The sequence below is a fragment of the Fragaria vesca genome, linkage group LG5 (genome assembly GCF_000184155.1).
Source record: "Fragaria vesca subsp. vesca linkage group LG5, FraVesHawaii_1.0, whole genome shotgun sequence".
Lineage (NCBI taxonomy): Eukaryota > Viridiplantae > Streptophyta > Magnoliopsida > Rosales > Rosaceae > Fragaria > Fragaria vesca.
In genome coordinates this window covers 1,859,884-1,882,157 of record NC_020495.1, presented here as the reverse complement: position 1 = coordinate 1,882,157, position 22,274 = coordinate 1,859,884, and the positions used below count along the sequence as shown (strand labels likewise).

General features: G+C 40.1%; 5 protein-coding genes across 5 annotated transcripts; 2 read left to right on the top strand and 3 right to left on the bottom strand.

Moving 5' to 3' along the window:
- The first annotated feature begins 196 nt into the window (after positions 1–196).
- On the top strand, positions 197–8,111 carry LOC101292709. The gene is made up of 9 exons (XM_004300770.1): positions 197–372; positions 437–3,113; positions 3,211–3,314; positions 3,865–3,934; positions 4,739–5,515; positions 6,141–6,343; positions 6,700–6,823; positions 7,134–7,340; positions 7,476–8,111. The coding sequence occupies exons 1-9, from the start codon at positions 197–199 to the stop codon at positions 7,617–7,619; spliced, it is 4,482 nt and encodes a 1,493-aa protein (XP_004300818.1). The 3' UTR covers positions 7,620–8,111.
- A 1,301-nt stretch (positions 8,112–9,412) lies between these two features.
- On the bottom strand, positions 9,413–10,452 carry LOC101292419 (triacylglycerol lipase 2-like). Its single transcript, XM_004300769.1, has 2 exons — positions 10,408–10,452; positions 9,413–10,312 (listed from the first exon to the last, which is right to left on the bottom strand). Exons 1-2 carry the CDS (start codon positions 10,450–10,452, stop codon positions 9,413–9,415), a joined length of 945 nt encoding a protein of 314 aa, XP_004300817.1.
- A 574-nt stretch (positions 10,453–11,026) lies between these two features.
- On the bottom strand, positions 11,027–13,490 carry LOC101293683 (endoglucanase-like). The gene is made up of 8 exons (XM_004298790.1): positions 13,160–13,490; positions 12,841–13,053; positions 12,380–12,580; positions 12,224–12,301; positions 11,971–12,123; positions 11,771–11,879; positions 11,512–11,678; positions 11,027–11,436 (listed from the first exon to the last, which is right to left on the bottom strand). Exons 1-8 carry the CDS (start codon positions 13,364–13,366, stop codon positions 11,119–11,121), a joined length of 1,446 nt encoding a protein of 481 aa, XP_004298838.1. The 5' UTR covers positions 13,367–13,490; the 3' UTR covers positions 11,027–11,118.
- A 3,005-nt stretch (positions 13,491–16,495) lies between these two features.
- LOC101293392 (probable WRKY transcription factor 29-like) lies at positions 16,496–18,000 on the bottom strand. The gene is made up of 2 exons (XM_004298789.1): positions 17,570–18,000; positions 16,496–17,382 (listed from the first exon to the last, which is right to left on the bottom strand). Exons 1-2 carry the CDS (start codon positions 17,920–17,922, stop codon positions 16,809–16,811), a joined length of 927 nt encoding a protein of 308 aa, XP_004298837.1. The 5' UTR covers positions 17,923–18,000; the 3' UTR covers positions 16,496–16,808.
- A 2,261-nt stretch (positions 18,001–20,261) lies between these two features.
- Positions 20,262–22,214, top strand: LOC101293092 (meiotic recombination protein SPO11-2-like). Its single transcript, XM_004298788.1, has 10 exons — positions 20,262–20,469; positions 20,541–20,670; positions 20,753–20,890; positions 20,990–21,078; positions 21,170–21,298; positions 21,375–21,469; positions 21,562–21,624; positions 21,708–21,784; positions 21,872–22,011; positions 22,068–22,214. The coding sequence occupies exons 1-10, from the start codon at positions 20,305–20,307 to the stop codon at positions 22,212–22,214; spliced, it is 1,173 nt and encodes a 390-aa protein (XP_004298836.1). The 5' UTR covers positions 20,262–20,304.
- Positions 22,215–22,274: the final 60 nt, after the last annotated feature.

Here is a 22,274-nt window from a genome sequence, read left to right as displayed (position 1 = left end):
TGGGTCTACACGGATTTAATTTGAAAATGAAAAAAAAACTAACTAAAATAGTGCGGGGCTGGCGGACACGTCATGTGGCTAGGCGGTGACAGGTGTAGCGGGCATACGTTCTGTGGGGTCCACCCTTTAAAAAGAAAAATAGGAAAGAAAAAGAGTGAATCAGTTGGAGTGTTGTCTCGCTCCGACTCGCTGAGTCATGAAGTGCCGATCCGTCGCGTGCATATGGTCCGCGACGCCTCCCTCTCACCGCGTCACGGCCGCCGCCGTGCTCCACCGCCCCCCGACGCTCTACACCGGCGGATCCGATGGCTCCCTCATCTGGTGGAACCTCCGCTCCTCCGATTCCACCTCGGTAACCTCCTCACCTTCTTCTCCCTCTCTCAATTTCACCTTCAATTCCGAATCGAGTTTTGTATGAACGAATCAAATTCTCGTAGGAACTCGTGCCTATCGCTATGCTGTGCGGCCACGCCGCGCCGATAGCCGACCTGGCCATCTGTGACCCCCTGGCGGTTTCGGAGACTGAAAATAGAGACTCACTGAGCAATGCTGAGCTGGAATCGAGCTCCGGCGCGTTGATAAGCGCGTGTGTTGATGGCATGCTGTGTGTGTGGAGTAGAGGCAGCGGCCACTGCCGGCGGAGGAGGAAGCTGCCGCCTTGGGTGGGGAGTCCTTCCATGGTGAGGACATTGCCGTCGAATCCGCGGTACGTTTGTGTTGCTTGCTGTTTTGTTGATACTGTGCATTTGAGTGATCATCATTCGGTCGAGTCGAGTGAGGTTTTAGTTGATAGGGAGGCTCAGCATAAGAAGCCGTCTAAATGCACTGTGGTTATTGTGGATTCGTATACTCTTGGCATTGTGCAGACTGTTTTTCATGGAAACTTGGGAATCGCGTCGTTGAAGTTTATGGATGTGGTTTCGTTGGGGGAGGGTGAGGAGAAGCATTCTGTAGTTATGGCTGATTCGTTTGGTTGGCTACAGACAGTTGCTCTGCCGAAGGAGCTAGATGGGGAGCGAGGGAGTGATTTGCATAGGAGTTCTCAGATGGAGAACACGGTTTGTGCCGAGGGATTAGGTGAGGGAGGGCAGGTAATGTCAATAGCTACCTGTGAGAATGTTATTGTCTTTGTGCTGAAAGGTTGCTGTGTATTTAGGCTATTGCCTACCGGTGCTACAATAGGAGAGATTTCTTTCGCGGACAACAATCTGGTTGGTGAAGAAAGTAACTCCACTCAGTCACATTTTGTGGGAGGGATCTTTCTTAAACCTGAAGATGCTGCTGATCTAGAAGCCCTAGAACCCCATGGAGTCTTTTCAAGAAATTTTGCTGTTTGGAATAACAAAGGTCTTTCAATTGTTTACTTGATATCCTATGTCAGAGATACTTTCAAGTGCGAGCGTCTTTGTGAGATCCCTGCTTCCTCTTATCCCCTTGATGCGAGACTATCAGTTAGCTTTATTCAGTTGAGCCATTATATTCTTCGGATGGAATCAGTTTGCTTATTTGCCGAAGAACATTTACAGTGGAAACCCCACGTCACGATATGGTCTACATGTCGGAACCATGATGACCATGGTAACTTGTGCCTGTCATTTAAATTGCATGGAGTAGGCCGTTCTTTTGTGGACTGGAATGTAAATTCTATGCCAACTAATCAATCTGAGGTTATGCAGACCAAACTAACATCCACACACCCTTTTATTTTAAGCTCCAGAAGTTCACAGAGTATGCATGCAGAAGATGACAATCTTGGGTTAGTTAATAAGCGAGGGGTTGTGTCTTCTTCCATGGTTATCTCGGAAACTTTCTTTGTTCCTTACGCTGTTGTGTATGGCTTCTCTAGTGGAGAAATAGAGATGGTACGATTTGATTTGTTGGAAGGCATAGCTTCTCTTGGTGGAACTCCACGTCATGAGGCGAAGTCACACATGTCCAGACAGCTCTTTCTTGGGCACACAGGTGCTGTGCTCTGTCTGGCTGCACACAGGATGGTAGGTGTTGCCAAAGGATGGAGTTTTGATCAGGTTTTGGTGTCTGGAAGCATGGATTGCACCGTTCGCATATGGGATCTTGATACGGGAAATCCTATCACAGTAATGCACCAACATGTGGGCCCAGTTCGCCAAATAATCCTTCCCCCGGCTCGTACTTACCGTCCTTGGAGTGACTGTTTTCTCTCAGTTGGGGAGGACTCATGTGTAGCACTTGCTTCTCTCGAGACTTTGCGAGCAGAGAGAATTTTTCCTGGACATCCGAGCTATCCAGCAAAAGTTGTATGGGACAGCGGAAGAGGTTATATTGCATGCTTGTGCCGAAACCATTCAGGAACATCTGATACTGTTGATATTTTGTACATATGGGATGTAAAGACAGGTGCTCGAGAGCGGGTCCTTCGAGGGACGGCGTCTCATTCAATGTTTGACCATTTCTGTCAAGGCATCAGCATGAAATCTTTTTCTGGCAGTGCATTGAATGGCAATACCTCCGTTTCCTCATTACTTCTTCCGGTAATTGAAGATGGGGCTTCTACTCACTTTCATTTGAATAGTACAGACAAATTGGCCACTTCATCAAATGTGGCCCCAGGTAAGACCGCTGAGCCCAATACTTCCAGAGTCAGTAAAGGTGATTCTGAAAAGTTATTTCCAGCCCCTCAAATGCCCATTCAGAGCCGCATGCATCCAATCACATGCTCTTGCCCTTTCCCTGGAATTGCTGCTCTCAGTTTTGACCTTGCATCATTAGTGTTTCCTTATCAGAAGGATGATCTTATAGCAAATAGCCGTGATAAGAAAGAGGATAATCATGTCAAGGGACAGGGATCTGAGACACCAAGTCCCCGGCACATGCCTGTAGATAATGGTTCTAATGTGCATTCGACCTCAAATGATACTGTTCAAGAGATTGAATGGATTAGAACACTTGAAGAATGCTTACTTCGATTTAGCTTGGGATTCTTACACTTGTGGAATGTAGATTCTGAGCTTGATAACTTGATTATAGCTGATCTACAGTTGAAGAGGCCGGATAATTTTTTTCTCGCTTCTGGTTTCCAAGGTGACAAAGGATCTCTGACGTTGACATTTCCAAATTTGAGTGCTATTCTTGAGGTACGTTTGAGGAACTGCACTGATTGTTAAGATAAATTTTCTCATTTACCTCTTTTTAATTTTAATTAAGATTCTGAGACATCGAACACTATTTCAGCTCTGGAGAATGTCATCCGAGTTTTGTGCAATCAGGTCACTGACAATGGTGTCTCTTGCCCAACGCATGATTAGTTTGTCTCATGCCAGTTCAAATGCCTGCAGGTGATCCCAAAAATATATTTTGCAATTGAAATGTAAACACACACATATTCACCTATATATATATTATATATACAGAGAGGATGTAGAGCGGACGTCCGCATTTGGCTTAAAGTGCGGACTTCCGTCCGTTCTCCACCCTCCGGCGTCGGCGACGGCGCGTCTCCACCCCAGAAGACTCCAGCAGCGTCCCCGACCACTTTCCCTCCCCGGCAAGTCCGTTTTTTTCCAGTTTCCGGCGAGATCGACTTTGTTTGAAGTTTTGGGTGATCTCGCCGGAAAACCGGAAAAGAATGGACTCGCCGGGGAGGGAAAGTGGTCGGGGACGCTGCTGGAGTCTTCTGGGGTGGAGGCGCGCCGTCGCCGGCGCCGGAGGGTGGAGAACGGACGGACGTCCGCACTTTAAGGCCGGTGCGGACGTCCGCTCCACATCCGGCCTATATATATATGTATAATATTTGGGTTCCCCCTAATGTCATGCAAACCAGCTGTATTTGTGTTTCTTTCTGTATGATCTTTATTTATTCTTTTTTTTATTTTTATATTTTCGCAGTGCTTTAGCAGCATTTTATACTAGGAACTTTGCAGAGAGAATTCCAGATATAAAGCCGCCTTTACTTCAGGTTGCGTCTTGTGTTTATGGTTTGATTTATGCTTAATTTCAATGCATTTTATTTTTTATTTCATCTTGCTCCCCTGGTGGGCAAAGTAAAGGAGAACTACTTTTGCTGGAAGTCACTCCCTCTTTTCTCTTTTCAGAACAGTGGTTCAGAGTAATTTCAGGGGTGATGAAGAAGTAATTACTCATGTCACTTGCTTAACTTGATAATCAATATTAGGTCTAAAGAATGACGTCGGTGTAAATAATGTTTTATGGTTAGTTAATAACTTAGTATTGCTAGTTGACTAGATTCATTGCCTATACCAGTCAAAAGTGCTCGACTGTGCTAACTAATATCTAATACTTAGATTCAATTTTGGCTTAGGTTATCTGTGTAGACTTCTCTGTTCAACTGGTTGTTACAAAGGAGACAAAATCAGTCAGTTTCTTCAAAGTTTCTGACATAAACAGGGAGTGGCAATGCTCTTACCTAATGGGCCAATTTACACATGTATAAAGAGGGGAGAATCAACAGAATTGGAGGCCTTGGGATATCAATTCGAGTGGAAGATTAAAAATAAAATAATTCAATGTCTTACGCAATAGAATTAAATATTAAACGAGTGCTTAAACTTCAGATATTTTTGCACACTTCTTTTTCCTCTTTCTCTCTCTCTCTCTCTCATGTTTGATGAAGTTTGTTGTTTATTGTTCAGCAATAACATCACATTACCCTACTTTCAGACTGGAATTGTAGAGATTTACAATTGACAGTTTAAGCCCATCAGATTTTATGTTGATCATATATTCTTACTCTGTTTTGCAGCTTTTGGTGAGTTTTTGGCAAGACGAAAGTGAACATGTACGTATGGCTGCACGCACTTTATTCCACTGTGCTGCTTCTCGAGCAATTCCGCTTCCCCTATGCAGTCAAAAAGCTAATGGCCACTTGAATCCGAGCTCTATAAGTCCTGTAGAGACTGAACATGTAAATTCAAATGTTGAAGAAGCATCTGCCAACTTATTGTCTTCTAAGTCTGAAGAATTAAGTATACTTGCATGGCTGGAATCATTTGAAATGCAAGACTGGATTTCTTGTGTTGGGGGGACAAGCCAAGATGCGATGACATCTCATATTATTGTTGCAGCAGCGTTGGCTATCTGGTACCCTATTCTTGTAAAGCCATGTCTTGCCATGCTAGTTGTTCATCCATTAATGAAGCTTGTTATGGCCATGAATGAGAAATATAGTTCAACTGCAGCTGAGCTCCTTGCTGAAGGTATGGAGAGTACATGGAAAGAATGCATCAGTTCTGAAATACCTCGTCTGATTGGAGATATATTTTTCCAGATAGAGTGTGTAAGTGGCCCATCTGCCAATTCATCTACACAAAATTTGGCTGTACCAGTTGGCCTTCGAGACATATTGGTTGGTGTTCTTCTTCCAAGTTTAGCTATGGCTGATGTCCCAGGATTTTTAGCTGTTATGGAAAGCCAAATCTGGTCTACTGCATCTGATTCACCTGTTCATATAGTATCTCTCATGACTCTCATGAGGGTTGTGCGTGGTTCTCCAAGATACCTGGCTCAATACCTAGATAAGGTTTGTATTGCCGGAGTCCATCTTCAATTTGAATATAAAGAAATTTTGTTAAATTGCAAGAAAATACCATATAGGCATCATGAATTACACCTAGTGTACACTATCTACCTATGTTTACCATTGATGGATGGTTTCTTTAAGATGTGTTTAGTATGTCAGGCATGACTTTTAGTAGGATTTTGCTTGTTATGTGTCTCATCCTTTTTCCTATTTCTAGATGCTTAAACCTTTGTTATTAGTCATTACTGTCCTGATCCATTCTTGTTTATCTCAGTTATATGGGTTTGTTCTTTGGTATAAATCATCAAAAGTGCTTAATATCTTTCATGATTGATGACAACATAACTTTTTGTATTTACTTTTAAACAAAATCTTTTTATATTTAGCTATTGTCAAGAACCGGTCTTTCATGTCATTATGCAAATTCTGTTCTATGAACAGACCTTCTTTTGGAAGCTTGATTTCTATTTTTAGCAACTGGAAATAATCTAGTTGGACAGAAATGGGGAGGACTGAAGGATCCAATGTTGTAGTAGACATGGGTTTAAGTTGGCCCTTTGTCTTTGTAGTTTAGTTATTTTAATGCTCAGGCTTTTATTTTATTGACATTTGGACAGACTTGCAGGTTATTGACTTCATATTACAAACTGTTGACCCTAGCAACTCAGTCATGCGCAAAACTTGCTTTCAAAGTTCAATGTCTGCTTTAAAGGAAGTTGCACGTGCATTCCCTATGGTAGCCCTGAGTGATACATGGACCAAGTTAGCTGTTGGGGATGTGATTGGAGAGAAAAACAATGCTAGCATTCGGGTGTATGACATGCAAAGGTATTCAAAGAATTTAAGATAAGGGTAATTTTATCTTTTTATGCTATTTTAGTTAGTCTGGGTTGGTCTCTTGGTCATTGTTGTGCAGTGATGAAGGAATGTATATTAGTATGTGCTTCTGTATCAGTGCACATTTGTGTTTTGTATATTATTTTGTGCAATATAAAGGTAATAAAGAGAACAATCAGAAGAGTCTATTAAATAGTGCAGAGTCAATGGTTATAGTTTAAACAAAATTTTGAACTCATATGGGCTTCGCGCTTATCTTTTGAAATACTAATTGAACAAATTTGAAATATTTTCTTATTGACTCTATTTTCTTAGCCGTTGACATTTGAGTATTGTATTCAATGTAGTATTATGAAGATCAAAATTTTGGATGCAAGCGGCCCTCCCGGACTTCCGAATTTGCTTGCAGCCAGCTCAGAAATGAAACTAGTTACTGCAATTTCAGCTTTGAACTTCTCACCAGATGGAGAGGTATGTTTTAATGATTTCCAAAGCGAAAGTAATGTTATGTAGCAAGATTCCAACCAACAGCACACATTCAAATCTGTAGGAGAACTAACCTTAACTGACACACCCTCTGTATGGAAACCTGGCTCTCAGGCCAACTGTTTCTATTTGTCCATTCCTTGAACTAATATTCTGATTTGAACGATCATTAGCTAACTCAAAACTTTGTACTGTAAACCACATACATAATCAGTTAAAGCCATTTAGAACTGTTTGGTATACAATAAACAGGACTGTGTTCAAGGCGTTCTAGTTGTAACACATACAATTGCAGGGGCTGGTTGCTTTCTCGGAGCATGGATTGATGATCAGATGGTGGTCATTGGGATCTGTCTGGTGGGAGAAACTGAGTCGAAATTTAGTTCCTGTCCAGTGCACAAAGTTGATCTTTGTTCCCCCTTGGGAGGGATTCTCGCCTAATTCTATGAGGTCAAGCATAATGGCAAGCATTATGGGACATGATGGGCAAGCCAATATTCAGGTAGATATTTGCATACAAATAATTTTTTTGAATCCCATATTGGCATTGATGACAGCTTCATGACCATGTGGCACACTCCAAATTTTATGAACAATTGCGTTGTGTTTATCAATGCCTTCTCTTTTTGGGTGGTAGGAGAATGCAAAAGGATTGAGTCAGGCGGACAATTTGAAACTGTTGATTCATAATCTGGAACTATCTTATCAACTAGAATGGGTTGGTGAACGAAAAGTACGTCTTACAAGGCATGGCCATGAGTTGGGCACTTTCCAGTTGTAAGCCTCCTGTCATGCCAATTCTAATGGACAAGCTACACAATGTTTCGTGGACAGGCCAAATTTGGCAGCTATTTACCACAGCAAGTTCTTTAGCAAGAGCTTTCCCAATGAGAACCATGTGTACCTGCCCGGACCTCATTCTTCTCGCAAGCACTTCAAGCACCTTCTCTTCTGCAGTTTGAATTATGATGCCAACGTGTCTTATTCTAGACGATTTGTGAGAACATCTAACTTGCAGAAAGAGCATCAACACAACAGTGATATGGTTAGCCAGCAGCGTAGTTTTGTTTAGGCAATGAAGTGGAGTGTGTACATTTATTCATATATTTTTAGGGGTCAGAAAAGTGAGGGCAGAGGGGAGTACTTAATCAGTCAATCTTGTTTTGGTTTAGGTAACTTCCGATTGTATAGTATGTTATGCTTGGGGGAGAAAGGGTGAGAAGACTGTACAGTATACTGCAACTCTAATACAGGATCTGGATTTATTTCAAAGAACGTATAACCTTTTTCGTATAGAGAAGTGGCAGCAACAGTAGAGTGACTGACACTCCCAGCTATCAAACTCTGGGTTTTGAGTTACAAATAAAAGAAGATAAAAATAGAACATCAAAAGAGGAGTGTCATAATAACAAGAGTGGTCATTATTTTCTGGGCAGAAGAGAAAAGTTTCTCCATTTTTTTTTTTTTTTCAAGATACAAAGAAGAAATAGATTTGCAACTCTTGTAGTTCAGAACCAAATCCGACATACGAGGGAGCCAGAACTCCCCGGAAAGTGGAAAGAGTGTAGGTAATAATTTGAGGCTAATTCATTCTTTAAAAAAAATATTATAAATTACGTGACAGCGAATGAGATAAAAGAAGATAAGGTTCTAGTTCTAAGAGGGTTTAAATTACGTTTTAAACGATTTAAAATTTAGATTTTGAGTTCACTTCTTATGTTTTGGTTGGTGAACCATGATTGATATAGATAACTAAGTTTATCAAAGAAAACTCCTAGGCATTTCTACTCAATTTAAGCCATATTTTGAGCACAAACATCACCCCTCACCACAAACTACATGCTTCACAGAGATAGTTTTTAGAGCTCGAATTTCCCATGTACAGATTATAGATATATCAAACTTTCTGATCTCAAATTCAGAAACATTACTATGCACATTCTTTCACTTTCTAATTAATATGTTTCATTAATCTTACACTTTGGAATCAAGATGTTTGTATGTGCCCCCGCAATGTGTTTTCTGCACCATCTGTAAATAGAAGAAAAGAATAAGCCAATGAATTCATCCAAGTTGAGTTTGATGGTTGTAACAAAAGAGATTATGGATGTAGCCTGATCTGAATAACACTCAGAATGAAGAGGTACGTATTTCCTTCATCTCAGACTCACTTACCAGTCCCGACTCCCGACTCATATTAAGCTCGTAGTTAATATGTATATTAACTACTACAACTACTGAAGCAAAAACAACATTTAGAAACTGAAAAATCGAAAATTATACAGCACACCCGTCCATCTCCGCCGTCCATTTTGAAAAAGTCAAGAGTCCGCGTCAAATGGACGGCGGAGATGGACGGGTGCGCTGAATACTCTCTCCTAAAAAATATGGATCACAAAAGAAAGATCTAAACAAGTTTACAGGTTCGAGAGCGAAAATTATACAGCGCACCCGTCCATCTCCGCTGTCCATTTTAAAAAAGTCAAAAGTCCGCGTCAAATGGATGGCGGAGATGGACGGGTGCGCGGCGCACCCGGGGGCGCTGAATACGCTCTCGTTAGAGAGTGAAGTCCCTCAATGTTGCCCGAAGAAATTGAGCATAGGATCATAAACTTTCTGATTGGCATTCCAACCCAAAATAAAGTCCATATGAGCATACTCCTGTATGTACTCTACCACAAGCTTGTCTTTATCATGATTTCTGAGGTCACGAAGCAAAACTTTCACATCGTGAACGTCTGAGAGTGCATCTCTCCCTCCAAAACCGAGGAAAAGAGGAATGTCCTTTGGTATGTCTGTCATGTTGTACACTGGAGGAGTAAACTGTCCGTAGTGCTGCATATTTGTAAATGGAAGAGTGTAGTCAAATAACATCCTTACGGTTCCACTTCTGATCAACTGAGACAAATGCACCACATTCTTTGTCGAAGTCGATTGGGGTGTATGTCTATAGTAAAGAGCTAAACTTGAAGGATTTAAACAACAATTTGGACCTGTTATAGCAGCCATAATGTTGGAGCACTCCACTCCCGGATGTATGCAAAGAATGGTTTGCAGAGTTTGTTCTAATTGCCCTAGCGGAGGAAATTCTCGAAGACCATAGATGTAGAATTGCTCAGCCATATACGTTTGAGTAGAAACTCTTACAAATGGTGTGGATATGTGACGAAGATGAGCAATTGGGCTAAGCAAAGCAGCTGACCTTATTGAGTTTCTCAATTTTTGTTGGGACAAGGCGGCTAGTACTGTTAACGTTCCCAAGGAATGACCTGCATAATGTGATTGTTGTCCTGTATGGTTGTTCACATAATCGAACAAAGCGGGAAGATCATAAGTTGCCAACTGTTCCCATGTCCACTCCCAGTAAGCAGGATCACTAGCACTAAGTGATTTGTGTCCACGACTAGAGTCTGTTCCTCGAGTGTTCGCAAGCCATACATCAAACCCTTTGTCAGCCAAGATGAATGCCAAAGCCTGATTTGGTGAATTGAGTAACCATGATGCTGCATCTGTTAGAAGTCCATGTTGCAACAAAACAGGCGGTCTAGTATTCGTGGTCGATTTGTTACCATATCGTCCATATGGAATTCTTTGCAACCCGAGAATGTAGCCATCTTCTGTTGTTACTTGATGTTTTTGTCATGTATATCCTTGTGTCTCCACTAGAGATTTGCATATACCACTGTCGATACCAAGGCTAGTTTGTGCAGCTCCTGCAACACAAACCAGAGCCATGAAAAATAGAATACTAGCTGAAGGAAACTTCCTCATGTTAAATTTGTGGTCTATGATAAATTGGTTTCGCTGTTGAACTTTAAGGTAAGGAATTCACAAAAATATATAGACAAGAGAAGAGAGAATTGATCAAACACATGAACATGAATGTGTCCTGACTCCTGACTGACTTATATATAGCCTCGTATATGTCATACATATCATTGTGGGATTAGTAAGTCATACATATCATTATGGGATTAGTAAGTCCATTGCTTGTTGGGAATAAGAAATCCATCGTTTAATTAGTGAGATTAAGAATTCCATTATTTAGTAGGTTGAAGAGAGCGAAAAACAAAAATCATCACCAAATGAAACATGGATCCCTTTATTAAGCTGTTAAAATATAGATGGACATTGCATTCCAAATTTCCAATTATTACTTCTTGACATATTACAACGCTTGGATGAGAGATTTTTATTTAGTTTCACTAGTTACTATTTTTACATGTAACTAGGAGTTCCTGATCGAAGTGGGAAGAATCAGACAGCTCTGTCTTTTACCCTTAAGCTAGTAAAGCAGCTGCTGATCCCACAAAAGCTGCATTGATATAAGTTGTAGGTTCAGAATGAGAATAGTCTGATCTTGCATTCTGGAACTGGTCATTCACATCAGGACCCCCAACAATTGCACCCACATGAGTATTTGGATTCGGACTCCCAGAATTGTAATAGGTATAGCCACCATTGCAGTCCACCTTGGTGCGGACTTTCTTGATTGAAGGGATGGATGAACCTCTATGGTGCACTTTTGTTGGGTATGTGGTACCAAAACCTACCATGTATGACATCTTCTTGGGGTTGGCTCCAAGGATGTAGTCCACCTGAACATATATGCAGAAGTTGTCGATACTCTCGTAACATAACATATCAAACTATCTATTAAAATAATTGATTACCTGAGATTTAGCAAAGGCTTTGATTTTCTCAGCAGAGAAAAACATGGAGCCGCATTGAACTCCACGAGTTTGTGTACTACTTATTGTTTTTGAGTAGATGAAGAGCACCAAGGTAGAGCTTGTAACATACTGCAAGTTACTACTATCTCTAATGAACAGAAGTCCACCTGCAAATAGAGCAATCATACCTTCAAATCAACCATTAACTAAGAATTCAGTTTCTTGGATCTTGGTCATTAGTAACGTAAGATGAATGTACCAGGTGTTCTTTGAACTTGTGAAGAGCTACTCCCTGGCATCACTGCACATATAAATGACTCCGCATCGGTCTTGTACTTGAGTAAATTCGTGTTTCCGGCATGGTATTCCTGTGACAATACCAGATGATTAATTTACATGTTCGTAGCCAAGGTACTCAATACTCAAATAGGGTATTATATAATTGCAGTGTATATGTACTTTGGCTAGTATAGTCTGAGCTCCAACAAATTTGTTATCCCAACTGAACTCGGACATAGCCTGACTCCATCCTTGGTTGTTTAGCACATAACTCAAATAGCTTCTGTTTCCACTTGCCTTGTATAGCCAAGCCGCAGCCCATAACAGCTCATCCTTATAAACATATCAAGTTCGGGTACCATAAGTTCATACTCATACTAAATCAAGTTTCGTACATATTCATTACATTTTACTGATTTGAGTTGGATTTTACCTGGTAGCCAGAGTAGGAGCAGTAGAAAGGGCAAGAGACTTGGTAAGACCCTCTATACTTGTCAGCCAAGTCAAACAGCTGTATATATACGGATAAATCATATCATTTACATAGCTTGGTTGAGAAAATTGAGCTAGAAGACTATATGTTTCTTACAGATTTGGAATAACGTAAGAGCTTCGCAGAATAGGTGGAGTCAACTGTTTTAAAGACAATCGAGGCTGCAGCGAGGGCAGCAGCAGCCTCAGCTGCGGCCTCACTGCCTGGAGAACTCGAAGTGATCTTGTAGAGCTTCCTTGATGTGTCCATGTCTTCCGGACGCTCCCAGCACTGGTGATCCGCATTTCCATCTCCTACCTATGAATTAGATTATTAATTTCAAAGTGCATGTAGATTACTTAGAAAGCAAGCCACCTACATATATAAAGATTTCTCGGTCATTGTTTACTCATCAAGTTTTAAACCCCATAGTAAAATTAATGGCATGCACCACTGCTGGGGATGTCTATATGTGTTCGTACGTACGTATATATATACTATAGTAACATTACCAAGTACCAACAGCCGTATAATATACATGTACATGCTCTGATACTATGTTACACAATGATAAGTACCTGAGTATAGAATGTGGTAGGCGAAGGGTGAGCTTTTATTATGAATTCTGTGCCCCAGCGGATTGCTCCTTGGAGATATGCAAGCTGCTTTGCTGAAGATATCTGCTGCTGGTACTCAATGAGACTCCAACTCAACAAGCTCACACTATATGCCATTGGCCACCCGAACTTCACGTTGTCGCCTGCGTCGTAGTATCCTCCGGTCAGATTCACCTGCATAGCCACCACAATTCTCAAGTTAACGTACATAAATATTCAATACAATTATATATACACATAATATATGTACGTGTGCTTCAACATGTATGCATGTACGTACTCCTTCGAGCTGGCCATCGGAAAGTGCAGAGTCTCCTCTCCAAACTACTCGCTGGGAGTTTGGCAACTTCCCGGAGCGTTGGCCTTCGAAGAACAATATAGATTTGCCTAGCGCATCTTTATAGTCAATGGCCGAGACTACCCCATTCAAAACACACCAACACCACAACACCAAAACACATGCAACAACTCTACCATGCCGCATCATATGATATAATTGATTCCCAAAGCACTCTTTCACAGAAATTAACCACAAGCGCGCGCGCTCTTGCTCACCAAATAAAAGGATGCAAGGCTAAGGGTTCTGATATGTCTAATATGGCTCAAGAAACACACTTATATAGAGAGCTAGCTAGAGCCAAGTCCAGGCATATGGTAAATCCAGGACTATAAACAAGGGTGACGCAAAGGAATATAAACAAGGACTTATGGAGATATTGTGCAATTTAGGTACGACATGCATGTCTGCATGGTACCCACAAGTCCATAACCCATGCACCCCGTAACGTCATTTACTTCTATCCTTATCGTTCTAGCTTGTTTATACTTAAGCTTAGTTTCGAGGTTTTTTATTTTTCATTAATTGTGGCCTTAGTTTGAGTTGGAGAAGTTTTTAGACCAGAAGTTAATCAACTCCCTATGACGGCTGCTGATATATAACGTGCAAACATTTTAATTTCAAGTAACAATTTCGTGTACGTACTCTTTAATCACCCATACCTAAGTAGTTTGAGTAGCGAAGCCGATTAGGTAACTTGGGTAAAAGACCACATAGAGTGATAGAGGAAATGAGAGAGAATCTAGCAACTGTATTGGCCAAGTGTTACTAAGTTATGGGTTATTTGTCGGGGAAGTTTCCATATAAGAGAAGATGGTTTTTCTCCACATTATTTGGTTAATTTCCTTTTTGTAGACTTGTGTTTTCATATTTGTTAAGTTTCGTGAAGTAATAAGAGAAAGAAAAGAAAGAGATTGACGCAAATATATGAATGATAAGATCGTAATCAATTCAAGCTAGGGGGAAAAGTTTGAAACAAGAAGGAAATATTTCAAGCAATTAAGGACAAACTGGTGTCTACCCATGCAATATGGATCAAGTGCCAAAACAATTATCGTTAACGTACAAATACCATGTAGAAAAGCCAAATGGTGTATAGGACATTAGGACTATACGAAGAAGCGGAACAATGTTCTTACTTCCGCTAATGAAGCTCACTTTTAAGTTTTAACATACTAGTTGAGATCATCCGAGCATAAAGCAACAACTTAAGCATCCATTTGAAGATATAGAACTCTAGAAGACCAAAAACCTGCAAGATTTTTACATAAATTGATATATTGGTGGAATTCAACAATGTCGTATAATTTAAACTACTAACAAGCTAGAGTAGAATTGAATCTCTGCTGCATACTAATGCAAAATCCTACTTCTTCTTACTTTTTTTTTTTTTTTTTTTTTTTTGTTAGTAATGACAATTTTTCTATGATTGGCCGTCTTGGAATAGATAAGTGATAGCGTTGTATCATTCTTTTTGGGCCTCTAACAAGAGTCGGAATCTTCTGGATCCAATTTAGTAAGTCAGTAGTATCTGGCCCATTTACTCTTAAAGAATCGCACAGGAAAGCTAAAACCTTAATTCAAACCAGGGCGTTTCCCAGAAACACGTACCAGCTAGAGTAGCTTTCCCATTGTTGAGATGACTTTATATAAGGTCAAACCGTCAAAGGATGTAAATCAATAACTAGCTAGTAGCAGCAGCTCAATACCCCAACGCTTTGCAGAAAAGTCAGCTGTCAGTATATTATACATCTACCCGGCCAGATTGATATAAAGAATGGAAGACTCAGACTGAAATATTATTGCTGTAGCTTTGATATTTCGACATATCATTTAAGGATGAGAAGAAACGTAGATGGGAAAATGATACAACTTGTCACCTTATTTAGGGCTGAAATTAATAGATCGAATACCGTAAGTTTACACAGTTGATCGAACTCGATCTTCAAGTTTGGTGCAACCCATAAATGTGTATGACTGACAACAGCAAATACATAGTTACACACTCACAATATGGTTGTTGATATTCAAAGCCAAGTACTAATTAGAAGAAGAGCAGTATCGGATCTAGCTGTTAACAGCATAACCAGCATCACTTATTCCTCTCAGCGCAGGTTAATAACTTATTCAAACACAAATTATCTTTTCCGCATGGCTAGTTTTTCCAAATCATGCTCAAAGGTCTTTGATCAGATGGGGACACAGGGATGAAGCATATTCCTAAAAAAAGAGAAGATCGATTTTAAAGTCAAAACAAGGAAAAGTCCATCATCTCTCGCAACTTAGGTTTTTTTTTTTGTTTTGTTTTGAAGTATAGAATGATCCTCTCACTAGTTATAGCTTATCCTGCTATAGGATAGCAATATATTGAGTCAGTTGCAAACTTGCAATACACAGATAGGCACGAACGACTGCGCCACGAGTGATGGAAGAAATAATATACAATAGAAATTAGTGAAGAAGCAATTTGGTTACGTTTAATGGAGGGAAGAAGCGTACAAGTTAGCTAGAGTTGCTGCCCTTTTGGGTCCGCCGTGGCCACCCCACTACGATCAATATGATCGTATATATCAATTTCATGAAATCTTCTCCAGTTTAGGGTTGGCTATCATTCCATATTGTGCATCAATCTTTTTCCTACTGAAGCAGTATATAGAGATGGGCAGCTAGCTATAGCGAGGGCCAGTTTGAAACTTTGAATACTTCAAAAGTTGAAAGGACTTTGAGAAAGCTATCGGGGGACTCGACCACGCGAAACCCCAAGTTGAAAAGATCCAGTTCAATCTTGCGGAAAGCTATGTTTAATTAACTTCTTTTTTTTTTTTTGATAAACATGTTTAATTAACTTCGTTGGGTAATTTGTGTGTGTGAAATTAAACCCTAACCCTAAACTCTAATCAAGTATTTCATGAAGAATGAATGAAGATATTGGAGAAGCAAGGCAAAGTTCAAAAGAGCTCGATCGAGAGACGAACTAAACCCAAAAGTTAGAATTAATGCATGTTTATGTAATTCATGAATTTAATTTGGAATCCCATGCATCATATCTATGTACTGCTATTGTAAAGAAGATGATGAGTTGTGGTTTTGGGGAGAAATCGTCTTCGCTTTGTGTAAATGTTACCAATGATGCTATGACATCAATAATTCAGGAGCTGCAGCTAACTAGAGAATTCTTCTAACAGCATAGTACTGTTTGATTGCGTTCCTACCAACAAACAAATTTGACCAATTTGAAATTCAAAATAATTCATACTTATCTTGTCTCTAATTAAAAAAATGAACTGATTCTTGCTTACAGCTAAAGGTTAGACGGGTTGTGGTACATTAATCAAGTACACCAATTATATATTCAAACGTGAGAGATGATTTCATCCTAATCCTGAATTATATAGATAATAATCAAGACTATGGTAGTCGTCACACTATACTAAATTACTAATTAGTAATTACAGTTCATCATTTTATCAGTTTAAAAGAAACTGAAGTGTTGGAATTCAATTTTCTCGATATACAACTGATCGATCACATCGTTCTCTCTGATTCCTGAAAGATATATCTAGCTCTATATGTATGACCTCTTGGTAAATCGTCAGCAAGCTCCGGTCACAGTACTTGAAGAGTGACCAAGGAACCAAGAACTTGGAAAGTAACTATCTGAAAGGTACTGATCCGAAAAGAAATCATCTGTCATGACTGGTTCCGCCATCAATTCGTTCAATTCCTCCAACTTTCTATCGAAATCTTCAAAGCTTGGAACAGCTTCATCTCCCAACATCATATCTGTGGCGCTCTCTTGACTAACTTCATCCTCTTCCAACAGTCTATGTGCTTCTTCTTTCACAGGAACAAATGCATGTTTGCTCTTTTCATTGTTCTGAGATTTTGGGAACTTTGTTCTAGTGCTGCCAGCTAGAGAGTTTCGCCGAGTAGGATGATCATGGTTGTGTTCTGCAGTGAAGGTTATGATGAACAATTCTGGGTTGGAATTGCTCCTCTCAACTTGTTTTCTTGCTGAACATCCTTTTGAGCTACTGCACCTGTAATAGCTTCTTGGATATGGCGATCCCTTGATGGGTTTTTGACCATATTTTCGCCACGCCCACACGTCCGAAAACAGATCCTGTTCCTTAACCTCTTTCACCACCCTTTTGCTCTGATTCTTCCTGCTGAAATTAGCATTTGAAAGATTAAAACATAATCAAACATTTGGTTGAAACTAAAATTAAGCATCTATAGGCAAAAAAAGCTAGAGAACTACACCCTACACCAGTGTAACAATATAACATACCATATTATCATTCCTTTAATATTAGAAAACTTAGAAATCATGTTGAATTGATGATTACCAACCTTCTTTTGCATATCGGTGAGGATTCTTTCAAGCTTTTCAGCTTCTTTGGCTCTTCTTTTTCTTCTTTAGCGACTTCCTGAAGAACCGATGCGGCGGGGGTAGGATTAGGAATGATAGGGGAAATAGGCTGCAAGTTTGGGTAGAAGGGCTTGTAAAGCTCCTCCAATTCATCCAAAGCTGTTGTGGTATCAAACAGCTGAGGAAAGGTCCGGAAAATATCATCATCTTCTTCAATGGTTGCAGGAGCAAATCCAACACAAGATGATTGAGAGAACTCCATGGTATTAGCAAACCCTTCAAGATTGTTATTGCATCCTCTCACTACTGCTTGCAAATCCCAGCTGTTCTCCATAGCTTACAGAATCACAGACAGAGAGGGTAAGAAAGAGAGAGTAGAGTGAGTTTTGATTGTGAAGAAAAATAAGATGATGGGAATCTAAACCAAAGGCTTGCTTATATATAATGGTATATTAGCTTCCAGTCTATAAAAAACCCTCTTGTGGTTTCTCACTGGGGGGTTGACATCGCAGAAAAGTCAAAAGGGTTTATCTCTCTAGCTGTTAGCTAGCCATTGTCAACCGTACACGCATCTTACGTGGCTCCGGTGACCGGCAGCAGCCAATGAAGAACCGAATTCTCCACGCGTACTCTTTCGTATGTCGGCGCCGATTACTGACAATATTTTTGCATAAAAAGTTTTATTTCGTCGTTTTTGCCAAGTTTTTCAACAAATACGAAACTGAAAGTTTTCCTTTTCTGCAACTTGGTGATTGATTTGCTAGCTAGTTGCTTCGAATGTGCCTCCCAATTCAGAACTGAATTAATGAAGGTCTTCTTCATAATATGTCACTGTTGGACTCGAAACTTTGTATTATTTTTTTGGATGGACTTGAATGAGGGTATGAGGATCAATGAAGATGATGAAATGGAACTTTTTGTAATGAATTGGGGAGGACATTAGTCACATCCCTCTACTATCTTTTTATCTATACGGGACAATATACATATGAAATTTATAGTCTCTATTTTACAATCTACACTCTCACATTTTATTTTTGGGTAAAGTTTTCGCCAAAAAGACAAAACACATCTCACTAAAGACAAAATTTAAATTATCAAAAGAGGAAAGTAGGAGTGTAAATTTCAGTTCCTTATAGATATAGGAGTTTAATAGATATGGTTAATTTGGTCCCCCTCCTTCCTAACTCGAGCTCCCTTTCTCCCCGGACTTGGCTATATTAATGCTCCTAACCTTTCAATATTCATGCATCCCCAACTTTTAAAGTCTCAAGTTTAAAAGATATTTTCAAATCAAAGATATTTTCACCAACAATTAGGTGTTTATAATTTTCCAATAAAATTCGTACTTTGTATATGTGGGAAGTGCAAATAAACATTACCTATAAGAATAGACGAAGATGATCCATATATAATAGAAGATGTTATGTTATCACATTCATCTTTTTATGGGCATTGCTATGTAGTGTACATGTAGGCATGGATCAATGTAACCATTGCCATCGTTGGTAGTACTCCTACCTCGCCCAACTGCCCAACCAAGACATCTATGAGCTATATGGTGTATATGCTTTAAACCATTCCCTTATTTCCATCCATTCCCCACTCTCAGAGCTCAAAAGTTCTTACTTATGGCCTTTCGTGGCTTGGTGATCGAACCACAACACAATTTTCCGGCAATTAGTACACTGTAGAACTCCAGGCACATAACCAATTGTTATGTAAGCCCTTTGAATTAACTTATTTCTAAACAAACTAAGCGTACAAGTTGCAACAAGAAATATCCAAGTCAATATTATTGAAGAAGAAATATATTCAGTCACTGCTTGCTGCAACTTGCAATATATTCCTCTCCATCACCACAGGGCTCCTTCTTGGCCGGCATGGGCAACATTGCAGTTGCAAGACACTAACGTACACTAACAGTGACAAATAATATGAATTAACAACAAACTTGCTTAAAATGAGACGGTGATGGACCGAAAACAAGAAAAAGAAGCCTACAATATGTGACTTTTTCTTCGTTTCGATGAATGCTGCATTATGTGACCTTGAAGGAAGGGAAGCTAGCTCAAGAATATTGGGTCCAGTATATATATGACGGTTGGTGACCACCACTATATGATATCACTTTTGACAAATCTTCTTGTTTTGGATCTTTTTATATTGCAGATCCTTTTCCTACCATACCTAGGAATTAACAGAGATGGTTCGGAGAAGTATCAATCATGTTGAACCTTACTTGATTAGGAGAAAATGTGTTCGCGAATTGTGACCTCAAGACTAGTGGCCGGTCTTCCTTCTTCCGTTCTGGATTCATAATGACAAAAGTAACATAAGATATAACAAACATGCCTGGACGATGATACATTAATAATTCATGATTAAAATGTTGATTCAATGATGCAATACTTCACAAAAAGTATCCATACTATATTGTGTAAGCTCGAAAATGGATAGTCTTCGCTTGGAAAATTATAAAAGTTAAGAATTAAGACAATTTTGCAAGCATTTGTCGCGGTTTGAACTTTCATCTTTGGGCCTCTTGCGTATTGGGAATCTTTGGGCCTCTTGCGTATTGGGAATCTTTGGGCCTTGACTATAGTGATCTTGAATGAAAAAACGACGTCGTGGCGGTACATATCTGGCGCGCCGATTCGCATTTCCGAGTTTTAAAACGATCACTCACTCTTTCCAAAATCCCCAACAAAAAAAAATGGAGGACACCTGCAAATCGGCGCTGAACTTCTTCTCCGATCAGCAGCTCTGCTACGCCGACATCCTCACTCCGCCGGAGGTCATAGCTCGAATCCAAGTCGCCATCCTCAACTTCCTCAAAATCCTCACCTCGCCGGACCCCGCAATCTCTGACCTCCCTCTCGTAAAACCCTAAATTCCTCAATCCAATTCCTCTCTGCAACTTCCTCTCTCATTTGACTCAAATTTGACCAGGTCGCTCGAAGCTCAAGCAACACTCGACTCAATCAAGGCCTGGTGACTCAGACCTCATGGATTTTCCTGACGCACTCGTTCTGTACCAGATCGCTTATGCGCCCCAATGCCGCCAAGGCCTTCATCAGAGGTCAGTTGATTCTACCTGTTGATCGATTTTGTGATTTTGAATTGCGTTTTGTTTCGATAAGGTGTCGATTTTCGATTGATAGTGTGGAAGGTGATGGCGATGTGCTGTGAGGTTTTGGGACAAGGAAAGAGAGTCACGCAGAGGGAGCTTTTCTACAAGTTGCTTTGCGACTCGCCGGAGTATTTCTCGTCGCAATCGCAGGTCAATCGGACTATCCAAGGTCGGTTTCTTCAGTACCAAGCTAAAATTTAGTTCAATCTTTTCTAGGTTTAGTTAAATTGGAATTGGAATTGGATTGAAATTTGCTGTGTGTGTGCAGATGTGGTGGCATTGCTTCGCTGCAGCCGTTACAGCCTCGGAATCATGGCGTCTAGCCGAGGACTTATCGCCGGCCGTTTGCTGTTGCAGGTGATGTATCATTATATCTTTTCACCATGAATTTCATTTCAAATGTGAATGTTTGAAGCAGTAGGGTACATAATCAGTAAACTTGCTATAGGAGCCGAACCAAGAGGTTGTGGACTGTGCTGCCTGTGGATTTTCAGGGCATGCTATCACTGGTGACCTGAATATGATAGATAATTTGATGATGAAAACAGATGCGCGGTACATCATTGTAGTCGAGAAGGTAAATGTTTTCCAAGGTTGTGATTTGATGCCTGAAAGTTTGTTGTGGTTTAACAAGGTTGATTTTATTTGATTAGCATGCAATATACCAGCGCCTGGTTGAGGATCGTGTGTTCAACCAATTTCCCAGCATTCTTATCACTGCTAAAGGGTACCCAGACATCGCCACAAGGTAAGTTCTGAACAAGCTAACTTCCATTGCTTTGCACAACTAGATTGGAGATATTCTAATAACTCGTATGCCTCGACAATTGTTTGATGCAGGCTGCTTCTTCATCAATTGAGCCGTGCATTTCCTGATTTGCCAATTTTAGCACTAGTTGACTGGTATGGATTCTCTATTCTGTTTGTGTATACAGCAATAGTTTCATTGCTAGTTCTTATGTTTTGATTGAGGACTGCTCTTGAAGGAACCCAGCTGGTTTAGCTATTCTATGCACTTTCAAGTTTGGAAGTATAGGGATGGGACTGGAAGCTTACAGATATGGTACTTTTCTGTTCAATTTGATATTTATAGTTTGCTGTTATGCAGAAAGAAACTACAAATTCAAAGAACGTTCTCTTTTTGTTTTAGCTTGCAATGTGAAGTGGTTGGGAATGCGAGCTGATGACATAGAGCTCTTACCTGCAGAAGCTTTGGTTCCACTGAAACCGAAGGACATCCAAATTGCTAAAGGCTTGATATCATCGGACATGTTGCAGGTTAACTACAATATCCTGCACCTGAACACTTTATATCCAGCAACATTAACATCTTTAACTGAGTTTAAATTGTATTGCAGGAGAGCTACAGAGAAGAGTTGCGATTGATGGTTGAGAGTGGTCAGAGAGCAGAAATTGAAGCACTGTATTGCCATGGATACGATTACTTGGGAAAGTTCATAGCAAAGAAAATTGTACAAGCCAATTACATCTAGGATTAGCATTATTTCAATTTTCAAGTGGGATAGTCACACAGACAAAATGGACAGAGATGA

What these genes read in the sequence shown, in the direction of transcription:
- LOC101293092 (XM_004298788.1), top strand. Translation starts at nt 20,305, where the DNA reads ATGGAGGACACCTGCAAATCGGCGCTGAACTTCTTCTCCGATCAGCAG. An exon ending in CGCCAAGGCCTTCATCAGAG is followed by an intron (nt 20,671 to 20,752) that starts GTCAGTTGATTC and finishes TTCGATTGATAG; the next exon opens with TGTGGAAGGTGATGGCGATG. An exon ending in ACATCATTGTAGTCGAGAAG is followed by an intron (nt 21,299 to 21,374) that starts GTAAATGTTTTC and finishes TTATTTGATTAG; the next exon opens with CATGCAATATACCAGCGCCT.
- LOC101292419 (XM_004300769.1), bottom strand. Translation starts at nt 10,452, where the DNA reads ATGGCTACATTCTCGGGTTGCAAAGAATTCCATATGGACGATATG. An exon ending in AATTCCATATGGACGATATG is followed by an intron (nt 10,313 to 10,407) that starts GTAACAAATCGA and finishes TCACCAAATCAG; the next exon opens with GCTTTGGCATTCATCTTGGC.
- LOC101293392 (XM_004298789.1), bottom strand. Translation starts at nt 17,922, where the DNA reads ATGGAGAACAGCTGGGATTTGCAAGCAGTAGTGAGAGGATGCAATAAC. An exon ending in TCACCGATATGCAAAAGAAG is followed by an intron (nt 17,383 to 17,569) that starts GTTGGTAATCAT and finishes TAATTTCAGCAG; the next exon opens with GAAGAATCAGAGCAAAAGGG.
- LOC101293683 (XM_004298790.1), bottom strand. Translation starts at nt 13,366, where the DNA reads ATGATGCGGCATGGTAGAGTTGTTGCATGTGTTTTGGTGTTGTGGTGT. An exon ending in GCTCCTACTCTGGCTACCAG is followed by an intron (nt 12,124 to 12,223) that starts GTAAAATCCAAC and finishes TATGTTTATAAG; the next exon opens with GATGAGCTGTTATGGGCTGC. An exon ending in ACAAGTTCAAAGAACACCTG is followed by an intron (nt 11,679 to 11,770) that starts GTACATTCATCT and finishes CTCTATTTGCAG; the next exon opens with GTGGACTTCTGTTCATTAGA.
- LOC101292709 (XM_004300770.1), top strand. Translation starts at nt 197, where the DNA reads ATGAAGTGCCGATCCGTCGCGTGCATATGGTCCGCGACGCCTCCCTCT. An exon ending in TGGCTCAATACCTAGATAAG is followed by an intron (nt 5,516 to 6,140) that starts GTTTGTATTGCC and finishes ACAGACTTGCAG; the next exon opens with GTTATTGACTTCATATTACA. An exon ending in ACTTCTCACCAGATGGAGAG is followed by an intron (nt 6,824 to 7,133) that starts GTATGTTTTAAT and finishes ATACAATTGCAG; the next exon opens with GGGCTGGTTGCTTTCTCGGA.